This window comes from Nicotiana tabacum, unplaced genomic scaffold (genome assembly GCF_000715075.1).
Source record: "Nicotiana tabacum cultivar K326 unplaced genomic scaffold, ASM71507v2 Un00344, whole genome shotgun sequence".
Taxonomy (NCBI): domain Eukaryota; kingdom Viridiplantae; phylum Streptophyta; class Magnoliopsida; order Solanales; family Solanaceae; genus Nicotiana; species Nicotiana tabacum.
This window is the reverse complement of record NW_027438581.1, coordinates 23,457-36,492: the sequence shown is the minus strand read 5'-3', so window position 1 is coordinate 36,492 and position 13,036 is coordinate 23,457. Positions and strand designations below refer to the sequence as shown.

At 39.8% G+C, this 13,036-nt stretch overlaps 1 protein-coding gene across 1 annotated transcript; it reads right to left on the bottom strand.

The window, feature by feature from the left end:
• Positions 1-6,634: 6,634 nt before the first annotated feature.
• LOC142179094 (uncharacterized) lies at positions 6,635-12,705 on the bottom strand. Its single transcript, XM_075248915.1, has 2 exons — positions 12,523-12,705; positions 6,635-6,922 (listed from the first exon to the last, which is right to left on the bottom strand). Exons 1-2 carry the CDS (start codon positions 12,703-12,705, stop codon positions 6,635-6,637), a joined length of 471 nt encoding a protein of 156 aa, XP_075105016.1.
• Between the last annotated feature and the right edge of the window lie 331 nt (positions 12,706-13,036).

The following is a 13,036-nucleotide window of genomic DNA, read 5'->3' as shown; positions in this document are numbered from 1 at the left end:
AGGAAGTCAATTTGCTTTTGAGCAAAGGAGCACTTAGATAGCTTCACATATAGTTCATGCTCCCGCAATCGAGCTAGGACCTTCCGCAAGTGCATCAGGTGTTCCTCCAATGTTTGGCTATATACCATAATGTCATCCAAGTAGACCACCACGAATTCATCAATGTACTCTCGGAAGACTTGGTTCATCAAAGTGCAAAATGTAGCTGGGGCGTTAGTCAAGCAGAATGTCATAACCAGGAAATCGTACAACCCATATCTTGTCACACAGGTCATCTTGTGCTCATCATCCTATGCAATCCGAACTTGCTAATAACCTGTCTTCATGTCTATTTTGGTGAACACCGTCGCACCACCCAGTCTATCGAGCAAGTCTGCCATTAGCGGAATAGGGTACTTGTTCTTCATAGTAATTTTGTTTAGAGCCCGATAGTCCACACAAAGTCGTAGACTACCATCATGTTTCTTTTGGAATAGCACAGGGGACCCGTATGGGGATTTGGAGGGCATGATAATCCCTGTGTCTAGCATTTCCGTCAATTGTCTCCAAAGCTCGGTGAGTTCGGGTTGTGACATTTTGTAAGGCGCCCGGGCAGGTGGCTTCGCGCCCGGGCAGGTGGCTTCGCGCCCGGCACCAGCTCAATTTCATGGTCCACAGTGCGCCTAGGCGGTAGTCGCTTTGCCATGTCTTGTGGCATGACATCTTCAAACTCTAGTAGTAGCTCCTTCACGGGTTCAGGAATGGGACTCGAGGAGCATTCTACATCTTCGATGCAGAGGGTTGCCAGGAACGTGGGTTCATTTCTTTTGACCCCCTTCTTCAACTGCAAGGCCGAGATGTTTTCAACGGCCATCTTCATAGGCATGCACGGGATAATGTAGGGCTTGGTCCCGTTTGCTCCCATCATCAGTAACATGTCAGCATACGGTACATGCATGGTGTTGGTTTGCCTCAGGAATTCCAATCCAACTATCAACTTGAAGTCATCTATGATCACCATGCGCAGGTTGAATTTTCCTTCGTAAGGGCCAAGCTTCATCGGTACTTCTTTGGCTATTCCACCCACTGGCTGGGGAGGTGAGTTGATAGCTTTGACACGGCCTCTACCTTTCCCTACAACTAGACCAAGGCGCTCCACCTGAGTCGAGTCTAAGTAGTTGTGGGTAGCACCCGTGTCTACCATGGCCCGAATGGGCTTGCCATTCACCTTCATCTCAACGAACATTAAGGTCCTCTTGTGCTTAAGAGGAGTCTCATCATCCGCCTTCTTTTTCCCTTTCTTTGTGACTGGACATGGGTCCTTCTTCTTACGGATACCAGCACTAGTCTCTGCTAATGCCTCATAAATGGAGCCAACAATTGCATTGAAAGCACCTATTGGTTCAGTCTGATCCGCATCGTCTGAATCGTCATCTGTCCCATCATCAAAAGTCTGATGGGCGTTCATCTGTGCATGTGGGCACTCATTGTTCCAATATGGTCCGCCGCAATGACGGCATCCTGAAGGGGGCTTCCTCCCCCAATCATTGTTGTTAGACGCAGCACTGTTGCTGCCTGTGGAGGGAGCCTTAGGTTTGGTTGAGCTCCAATCTCCCCCACTTCTGCTAGGGCCACCATTGCTAGACTGGCCCCCTTTGAATCCCGCTCGGGCAGGCGGTTGAGGCCTATCCTTCCGAGCTTCCATTTAATAGTCCCTAAGGCATTCAGCTGCTTGGATCGCCTTGGGTAGGGTATCTACCCATTGTCTTTGTAGCTCCATACGGGCATAAGGTTTCAGCCCTTCTAGGAAAGTGAAGAGCTTGTCTTTGTCCCCCATGTCGCGTATGCTTAGCATGAGCGCGGAGAATTCCCGCACGTAGTCCCGCACAGATTTGGTCTGGCAGAGCTCCCGTAGCTTTCTCCTTGAATTGTATTCAACATTTTCGGGGAAGAACTTTAGGCGGATGGCTGCCTTCAGTTCTGCCCATGTTTCGAGAGCATCTTCACCGGCCTTGATGGCTTCGTATTTCACCCGCCACCAGAGTTTAGCATCACCCTGAAGATACATGGCAGCAGTTGCTACCTTCTTAGCTTCTTCTAGGCCCCCAACAGCATCGAAATATTGTTCGACATCAAAGATGAAGTTCTCCACTTCCTTGGCATTCCTAGCTCCACTATATGGCTTTGGCTCAGGAATTTTCAGTTTTTGTGTCGCGGAAGTGGGGTTTGCAGCGCCCCCGATCTGGTTTCCACCGCCTCGCAGTAGGCCCTGTAAAGCAGCATTGACAACATTGAACTTGTCTGTCAAGTCATCAATAGTTTGTTGCATGGCAGTCACCCTGTCTGCCTCTTGTGCCCTGTAAGCTAAATCCTCGGCACGCTCCTGTTGGAGTCCCTCGAATTTGCCAAAAATTTCGGCTTCCTCTGTGGCTGCCCTTTGCCGATCTCCCTCGGAGTCACGACTGATGTTTTCTATGTCAACTTTGGCCTGGAGCACCCTGCGGTCCAGGTCATCCAACCTTTGCCCTAGGCTGGTTCTTAGTTCAGGCACCGTATCCATGATGGGTAGTAATCCGTCAACCGTCTGTTCAAGGGCCGCAATGCGGTCCCCATGATATACTATGGTCAGAAATGGTGGTAATGGCAATGCGTTCCCTCGTCCGATGTCGAGCCTAAGCTCTGATACCAACTGTTACGCGGCGCCTTCCTGAGATTCCTTGGAAGGGCGATGTAAGGCTAAGAAACTGATGTCAATGCAGTTGTTGTCCGCCAACTGAGGTCCCCTCTGTACGCTAGACTAGATTGTCAGTGCCGTACGGGAAAACCAATGTCAAGAGCAATTGAGAGAATAGGAATGAGAATTGAGAATGAAAGAAAGCTTGATTGCATTAATGAAAGCTATTACAGAAAGGCAACGCGGTGTCGAGGGGGAGAGACACCAGTACAGAGAATTGTTTGCTTGCTAGAAAGTTTGATTGCTTGATCCCCCCTAATAATGTTTAAAAAAAATAATCCAAAGCTACAAGACTAGACTTGATTAAGCTAGAGAAACATAATGGAAGTACATGGAATAAAACTACTCTATATTTACAATGAAAAAGACTTAGTTTGTTATAAGGCAGAAAACAGGTCCGTTGTCGGCAGCATAGTCTTTGGCATCAGGGTCTGCGCGCGCGGCGTTGTCTGCGCGCGCGGCGCTGTTGGAATCTGCCTGCGGTTGGGCGCTGGCGAGGGATATCGGTAGGGCGACAGAGGCACATGCGCGCTTGTCACTTGGCGCGGCCAAGACCACGGGGCCGTCAGTGGTGCTAGGCATTGGAAGGCTTGCTAGGACGCCACGGGGCGCGCCCAAGGGGTCATGGGACATGGCTGGAAAGCTGCCCATGACATTACAATCGACAAAACATAACCAGAAATTTCCTTGCTCTAACTTCAAACCGTCTATGCGTATTAAGGAAGGAAAAAATTAGTTTGCTCCTTGTTTCACTATTGTTTCGTCCTCTCTTCACATTTTTTGCGTTTCTTTTTAATCTCTCAAGCCTCTCTAGGGTTCAGCTTATCTTTAAAGTAGGGGTGAGGCGTTGGGTGGTCAAATTTTAGCCGACGAAATCGCCGATTTACTGCCCATCGGCGTTCTCTCTTAAAGAACGAGGGAGAGACAGAGGGAAATCTAGACAGGGGGGTTGACAATGGGTGTGTTAATGGTTGAAGAAGGTGAAGTCAGGGGTGTGGGTTCTGATTTGCGGCGCTCTTTCTGTAGATTTTTAGGCCTTTTTTTGGTGTCCCTATATTTAGGTGTTAAGTACTATTATATTGGAGTAGGGATTAGGTTATGGGTATGGGCCTAGGAATGATGGGCTAGGTAATTGGGCCAAGACTAGAAAAATGGACTACTAGATTTATAAAGACGGGATAAACCAACCTAAAACTAATTCCTCCTTCTAAAATTATGTACAATTATAATATAAAAATATAAAACTAATTTTAATTAATTGAACTAAACTATAAAACATAGAACTATTTTTTTGTGTTTTCAAGATTATATAAAAATAAATATAAGGTACTATTTTTGTATATTTTTTATTTAAATTTACGAAAAATACGTAAACTAAAATATTTTTTGTAATTTTCATTTTTGTGACGAAATAAAGTAAAAGCGTCAAAATTAGCTGAAATAGCAATATTAGGCCTAAACTAAATATTTACATGCTAAAATGGGTGAAATTTTGGGGAGGGTTAAAAATCACATGTCTACACTTGGGGTAAAGAAGTTGTGGTAATGCCATTTTCATTACAGAACTCATCAAATTTAGCATTGTCAAATTCTGTTCTATGATCTGATCTGATACATGCTACTCTAGACACCATCTTCACCTGGATTTTCTTCATAATAGCCACAAATACCTCAAAGGGTTCATCTTTTGTTCTAAGAAATAGAGTCCATGTAAATCTGGAGTAGTCATCCACTATCACAAAGATGTATCTTTTTCCTCCCATGTTTTGCACTCTCATTGGGCCACACAAATCCATATGAAGAAGATCGAGTGGTTGTGAGTTGCTGATATCCTTTTTAGGCTTAAAAGATGACTTCACATGCTTTCCTCTAGCACAGACATCACACACTTTCTGTACTTTGAACTTTGACACGGGCAGACCACAGACCAGGCCCTTCTAAATTAGTTTATTCAGAAGAGCGAAGCTTGTGTGCCCCAATCTTCTGTGCCAGAGTTCAACATCATCATCAACAACTTTAGACAACTCAGATCACCACTTTGTATATACTCGAAATCAGCAACATAGATGTTCTTGTATCTATTGGCCACAAGTATCACTTCACCAGTTACCAGATTAGTAACTGTACATATCTTGGACAAGAACTCCACCTTGTTTCCTTTATCACAGATCTGAGAGACACTCAAGAGACTATACTTAAGACCATTAACATAGTATACATTCTCAATAGAGTGAGTGAGTGATTTCCCAAATTTTCCAACTCCAAGAATGCACCCCTTTTTCCCATTGCCAAAGGATACACTCCCTTTTTTGAGCATCCACTATCCATGAACCATTGTTGACTGCTTCCGTTCACTGTTCCCTGCACAAGGAAATCAAGAGTTAGTTTTAGGAACCCAAATAAGTTTGGGCCCTTGTATTAGGCAAGAGGATGAATAAGAGCTCTCTTAGTCCATGCATGTAATATGCATTTTTTATGGGTGGCACTTGGTCCCTTTTTAGTAGTTAAATTTTCAACAAACACTTTATTTTTATAAATAGACTAGACCCTAGCTTGATAATTTTCCTTGAAATGCTCGTTACTCCCACAGTGGGTACACAGCCAGTTATCTAATATAGTAACATACTTGCTATGGGGGTTGTAAGGGATTTTCTACCTTTGGAACCCTATTCCCTGTCCGTTTCCACCATTATTAACATACATGGCAGTGATAGCTTCTGAGGACCAGGTCCACTTTATGGACTTTTCAAGATCATTTTTTACTCTTTCCAGTTCAGTTTGGAGATGCTTGTTTTTCTCAGTTTCAACATACAAGCTAGTTCTCACAGCCTTTAACTCATTTTCAAACCTAATATGTGCCTCACTGGCTACCTCTTTTCCTTTTCAAGAATTTCCAGGTTTATACTCAGTTCTTAATCCCTCTATTGTTTCCCTCAGGTCTGCAATTACTACCAAGAGATCATCTTTTTCTTCCTTAATCTCAGTCACTCTCTTCACTAAAGCCTCTTTTTCTTTACTGAAGTTCTCAATGGTTTTATTATAGTCAACAGCTACAACCACAAAGTCATCTCTTTCATGTTGTATGTTAGCAATTTTTTCGGTTAAAACAATTTTTTCTTTCTCCAACTCACAAAAAGTTTCCTTTAGATCAACTACATACACCACCAGATCATCTCTAGTTTGTTCAGCTTCTCCTAGCTCTAAGGTCAAGGCATACTTATCCTCCACAAGACTATGATAGGCATCAATCAATACACTAGCTAAAGACATGAGTTTCTTAGGAGAGTAGAATTTCATATTTCTCTGAACATACTTCAAATTTACCTCATTGTTTTCATTGTCTTCATCGTCATCTAATTGGGACATCAAAGCAAATATTGAATCATATTCATTTTTCTCACTTTCAACTGCCATCATGGAGTTGTCACTTGCATCTGTTTCATCTTCAGACTCACTAGAGGAATCTCCCCATGCTGCAAGAGCCTGTTTCACCACATTGTCAGCGGACCTCTTCCTTTTGAAGTGCTTGTCAGGAACCGGGTTCCTCTTGGCTACTTTCTCAAGGTTGTACTTGGAGTGTTCTTGCTTCAGGAAAGGACAATCTTTGATGAAGTGCCCTGGATTTCCACACTTGTAGCATAGATCAAAGTTCTTTGGTTTGCTGGAGTTGCCCCTTTTTAGTATTCCTACATTTCTTCTGACCATCTTCTTAAACCTTTTGGTTATGTAAGCCATGTCACTGTCCTCCTCGCTCGAGTCATTGCTTTCAGCTTTGAGTACCAGGTTTTTTTCTTTCTTTGGTTCTCTTCTTTCACTGTCTATCTTCCTCTTCATCTCGTAGGTATTCAAATTTCCAACCAACTCGTTTATGGTCAGCTCCTGCAGGTCCTTTGCTTCAGTAATAGCATTCACCTTGCTTTCCTAAGAACTGGGCAGGATACTAAGAATTTTCCCCACTAGCTTGTTCCTAGGAATGATTTCACCAAGTGAGTGTAGCTCATTTATGATAGAGGTGAATCTTGTGTGCATATCTTGAATAGATTCATCGTCTTTCATCCTAAAGAGTTCATACTCAGTAGTGAGCATATCAATATTAGATTGTTTTACTTGAGTGGTTCCCTCATGTGTTATTTGCAAAGCTTCCCATATCTCTTTGGCAGTTTCACAAGCAGAGATTCTATTATATTCATCAGGTCCTATTCCACACACCTAAATTTTATTGGCACGAAAATATTTCTCTGCAGCTTTCCTGTTTGGGTTAGTGTATTCTTTTCTGGTCTTTGGCATTGTCAATGGAAGGTCTCCAACTGCCTTTGTTGGGATATAAGGACCATCACATTTGACATCCCACAACTCAGAATATTCAGCCATGATAAAATCATGCATTCTTGCCTTCCACCACCCATAGTATTGCCCATTGAACCTGGATGGTCTATACGTAGATTGACCTTCTTCAAAATTTAGTGGAGCAGTCATAAGGATCCTTCCTATGTGTTAGCCTGATAGGAGAAACCCGCTCTGATACCAATTGATAGTTTATATGAGTCCCCCAAACTATAGATTACCAGGTCCACTATGAGTTTTCACTGTGAATACTAATAAAACAGTAAGTAAATAAGACAGGGAGAATTACGTGGAAAAATCCATGCTCAAGGGGATAAAAAACCACGACCTACACTGGCAGGATTTCAACTTCACTATGAGAAACTTTTAGATTACAACCTATACAATCTAAAAATTAAACTCTTAATCCCTGACTAACTTGTAATACACTTATTACAAGCCACTTTGCAATACACCTATTACAAAGACTTCAACTCATGACTAACTCTAGTCACGACACAAACACAAAGGGTTTATGGTTTTACAAAGGGGTTCCTAAGTAATGTTTCTAGCTAAGCAATTTAGGAATTACAATGAAGAATAATTACAAAGTTACAACTCAACTAAGGACAACAAAATATTAGATTTGGGAACTGGTCTGTAGTAGTATTTAACTTTGTTCTTGAGGCTCTTGCGAATTTAGTTCACTTTCTCTGAAGGATTGAAAACTTGAAGTGACTTCTCAAGTATTCAAGTGATGTTTTGTTGTAATACTCTTGCTAAAATGCCTTTGATGGCATCATATGAATGATGTAAGCAATTGGTTGGTCAAAGTACAAGTGACTGCAAAACTGCTGCATTGTGTGCACTGTTTCTGTAGCAGTCACTTTCCAGCTGTGCTTAGTTGACTTTCGTAGTGTTGTCAGGGAAACACAAGGGATCAAGTCCCTATATTATTTCTATATTTTCTACACTTGCAGCAATTCACATTAGCTGGAGTTCTGGCTGGAATACGTTCATTAACAATGTGTACCAAATGTGTCAGTTTCCCTATCTGGTTCTTTACAATAAGTTTGTTAGATCATCCAAAACATAAGTTAAAGAAATTGAAAACCCATCAAAGATAACACCAACAACACAAGAACACAACAATAACATGATATATACATTATTTTCCAATCTTATATACACCATAAAATACAACAAAACAATCCAATACACCCCAATCTCTTCATACACAAAACGACCATCGTAGTAGTGTCAAAAGACCCGAAAATGTTACGACGAATGACCAGCCCACCACCCTGCATTTATGTGGTATTTATCCAATCCATTCCTCCTCCAAAACTCCATAAAACAGTAGTAAAACACGCAACTGAACAGCAACACAAAAGAGTCCACAAAATAGTCCGTTACAAGTGAAAATCTCGAACTCACGGCTTCCGATCACCGTCCCATGAGTTCTTACAATTTTAGAATGGCTTTATACACATAGCCAAAATTATATGAAAGAGAGAAGTAAAATTACCTTATTTGTTGAATAACACAGCTCTTATCCTGGTTCTTCAAACTCAAGGTTTCGCCTCTAACTTCAACTTGAAAAGGAGAGAAATTTAAATAGGGTTTGTGTTCAATTTTTGGGAGGATGTTTGCAGGGGTTTATGTCTGGTTATTGTGCCCTATTATCAATGTATTACATGAACAAAAGATTCCTTTAAAATGTCTCTTTGGACGACCCAAACTGGTCCATTTTTGGACTCTCATTTAAGCAAGCAGGTGACACACCTACTTGTCACCTAGCAGCCTGCGCAGTCTTGCGAAAATGCATATACCTCTCTATTCTGATGACATATTGACAAATCGTTTAATGGGTTATAAAATAGACTAATATATCTTCAGTTTAATGGGTAGAAGACCCCGTAACTCTAAGTATATTGGGAGAAAATCGCAGTTACAATTGACCTAAATTTCAGTAAAACCTATGAACGTAATTGTGATGACTTTCATCCACTTTTGTTCCACAACTCACTTGGCATCAAAACATAACACATGACTATCATACGACTAACATAACTCATAACATAACCTTTTTATCATTTTAAGCACCCTAGTCTCACCCCAAAAGTACATGTTATACATTCCCAACTTGTCGACTTTCGATGAAACATTATTTTCTTTAATTACTTAGCTTCTAAACCTTCCAACCCTCTTTATACTTGTTGTACATGATCTTCAATATATATAACATCTGAGGTAACATGATAACTTACTTGATATACTTCCAAAGATGAACTCATTTTTGGTCATACATTATTTTACTTACGATGCACTTTTAAGTACAAAAACATAGGGTGTACCAAGTTAACTAAGAGTCTAAACTATCGACTAATGACAATGCTAAGCAAAGGAAGTTATCAATTGGGAGAAGATATGGTTGATAGGATATGTGCAAGATAAATGTTTTGGATTTAACTTTAGATAGTTCACTTTTGATGTTCAAGTGAGTCTCTCGAATTCACTTGGTTATTAGTTTAATTGTTTAGTAGAAACTCCTCTCTCGATTATGTATCAACCTTACACGATGAACCAATTTTAAGCACGTGAAGATATGCAGCAATTCGTAATGGATTGGTCTGTAGGAGAACCTCTCTCGATTATCCTCCTAATTAAGTTTAATCAACAATTTAACAAGCCCCTTCTGATTACTAAGAAGAATTAATGACTTCAACAAACAAAATATAATGCAACAATATCACAAGTTATGCCTCTCTTCAATTCATGAACAAGTGAATATAGATGCAACAGTTATAACATCCAAAATAATTCAATACATAAAACTAGAGTTAATTATCCACAAACAAGTATCAATACACTAAATTCAGCAACCCTAAAGAGAACTACTCCATGGATATGGAGTAATTCATCAAAATAATGTTTAAGTTAAAGGAAAACATAGAACAATCCAAATTCTTGTCTTAAGTGAGAATTGAATGATGAAATCCTTGAGTTTTTGCTTTTCTAACTCCTCCTTGGCATACTTAGGTCTAAGATGTGTCAAAAGTCCCAAAAATAATATTTTTCCGTGTATATATACCAAGTAGGGTTGGGTCCAAACAAAAACACCTTTTTATATGCGAAATAGTACAATTACTCTACAAATTTGCACAGGCATGCCTCATGGGGCGATGCGCCATGCGGGGAATTTGTGGGGAAGTTCAGAGAGTTGATTTCTGACAAACTGCAGGAATTCATGCACCGCCCCACGCACCGCAGAAGTTTGGAATTTTGAAAAATGTAAAACATGAAAGTTGTATCCCTTTTAAATATCTTTCCAACTATATTTGTGGAGCCTAAACAGATTTCTGAGTGAAAAGTTTTGTGCATTTTGCTATACAATGCGCATTATGCCTGCTCGATTCTTCGTTTCGTTCTTAAATTGCACTATCATTCGTTGATCCTTGATCACAATCCCCACTTAATCCTTGAGCTTTTACTCAGACTTCAAAGCTCCAGAATAGCTTGAATTCATTTCATAACCTCTACATAGATATGAACACTCCTACAAGGCATAAAACACAAAATTAGTACAAAACACTAGCAATTAATACTCAAACTCAATTAAAGTGCAATAAATTAGAATGTACTAATTGACTAAAACATGAGATTATTGCTACCATCAACACCCCACACTTAAACCATTGCTCGTCCTCGAGTAATCAAACCATACTCTATATAGACACGACCTTATAAACAACACTCAAGACTCAACATACCAAGAATATTTAAAATTGGCTAAGCACAATAGAGTAACATCCTTGCCTCAATATTTGACTCACAAGTACCACACATCATTCACAACTTACTCACTTACACTAACATAGAGGTGAACGACATTACCTTTCATTCATGAATCAAGTTCCCTCACACAACAAAAGAGAGTAGTTTCACACATATAAAATTCAAGAACAATTAGGAACTCAAGATAAAAAGAAATCACTCACTCTCAGAAACGATATTCATGTGCCATGAAGATGAACCATAGGCTTGCCCATAGTGTACTACTCTACTAATTGAGTTCATTCAGTCAAGGATCAAGTAGGACTTTAAACTAGTTGTAATGTAGGCTATAGGATAGGTAGGATATATGTAGATATAAGAGTGACTACAGCTCCTTAAGAACTTTAATACATACATTTAACATTCAAAACCCCACACTTATGTCAAACCATACTCCACTTTCACATCAATATGCATTAACTCCCTACTTCTTTAAGCACAATTACATCAAGAGTTATCACTTATCAGAAAATATTTTGCACAACAATACAACTAATTTTTTTTTCTTATTCAATTAAAGTGGCTCACACTTTCAAAAACAATGAATCATTCTCCTTATTTCATAAGTTCCACTCGAAAGCCAAACCAGCCACCCCGCACTTCAACTTTTACAAAGTTCCTAATAATTTTTAAGTGCTCAAGAGAGGTATATAGGTTCAAATAGATGATAAATTCAAATAAATGGGTAAGGCTTGTAATGTGGTTGCCCAAGAAATAGACTTACAGGCTCAAAAGGGGTTAACTAAGATATATAACAATTAGGTTGGTAAAATTATATAACTTGCTCAATAAAGAAAGGCCTATATCACCTCCAAGACTAAATAAAACTACTATTTTGCTTTGCAAACACACGGGCCAAGTTCTAGACATCAAATATAATGCATAGAATAACACAAAAATCTTACACACACAAGGAACATAACTCACTCAGAATTGGACTCATCAAGACACTCTAGTCAAAACAGTTAAGCAATGTTAAGATCATACAATTTAAGGTACTTTATACAAGAGTAAAAAACGAGCCTAAGCGTCGCAACTAAAGAACTCACTATTCTCAAGGCATAATAAAGTCAAGAGATATTGCTTTCAATTAAACTCATAGCACGGGGTTTCCTACTTCTACCAAAAATAAAAACTAACTATACTCAGTTCAAACAAAACCATTGTAATAGAATCGCAACATAAAGAAAAACCAAGGGGGGGATTATTACACTACCAACAAAAGAAAATCTTTTTGTCTCTTTTCTTTCGGCTTTAATTCCTCAAGAAACCTGTCGAATAATATCCATCATCGGGAACAGTCGAAAATTTGAAAGTTTGTATGGCTTTTCAATTTTTTTCTAACTACTATAAAGAAAAAAACAATCAAGCTAACTAAAGCAAAAACTAAGACTAATATACATACAACATACAAATATGCTCCACCGCAAATTTTAAGTTGTGGCATGTCCCCATAACACATAATTAAAAAGTGTAAGATAGAGGAAACTTCCCTGAATCTCTAGTCAGGATTTGAATCGAAGTCGGGATCCATTCCATGTGCCCGAACTAGTGCACACATCCATGTAGATAACTTCTTATAACCTTCTTGGGGTACACCCCACACTTGTCTTTTTCATTCATTGGGGCCTGTTTTTCACACCCTTCACCTTCCACTTAACACTTGTAGCTGGCTTCTCTTGTTTCACCCCTTTTTCCATATTCGTCTCAAAAGTTACGGTCTTATCACCCACTCTAAGAATGAGTTTTCTATCATGAATATCCAGTATATTTCTACCCATTGCTAAAAATGGTCTTCCTAGGATAAGGAGGACCTTCTTATTCTCCTCCATATTCACCACTATAAAATCTACAGGAAATATAAACTTATCGACCCATACCAAAACATCTTATAATATCCCCTCGGGTTTTGTAGTTGTTTGGTCTGCCAGCTGCATAGACATTGGTGCAGACCTTATCTCTCCAATCTCATTCTCCAGCTTCATGTACATAGACAACGGTATTAGATTTATTGAGGCACCTGAATCACATAAAGATTTATCAAAATTGAGAGTGCCTAAAGAGCAAGGTATGGTAAAAATCCCTGGATCTTCACACTTTTGTGGGAGTTTGTTTTGCAAGATTGCACTGCAATGCTCTGTGAGCTTGACCACCTTGGTCTCT

What these genes read in the sequence shown, in the direction of transcription:
- LOC142179094 (XM_075248915.1), bottom strand. Translation starts at nt 12,705, where the DNA reads ATGGAGGAGAATAAGAAGGTCCTCCTTATCCTAGGAAGACCATTTTTA. An exon ending in CTACAAGTGTTAAGTGGAAG is followed by an intron (nt 6,923 to 12,522) that starts GTGAAGGGTGTG and finishes AATAAAATTTAG; the next exon opens with GTGTGTGGAATAGGACCTGA.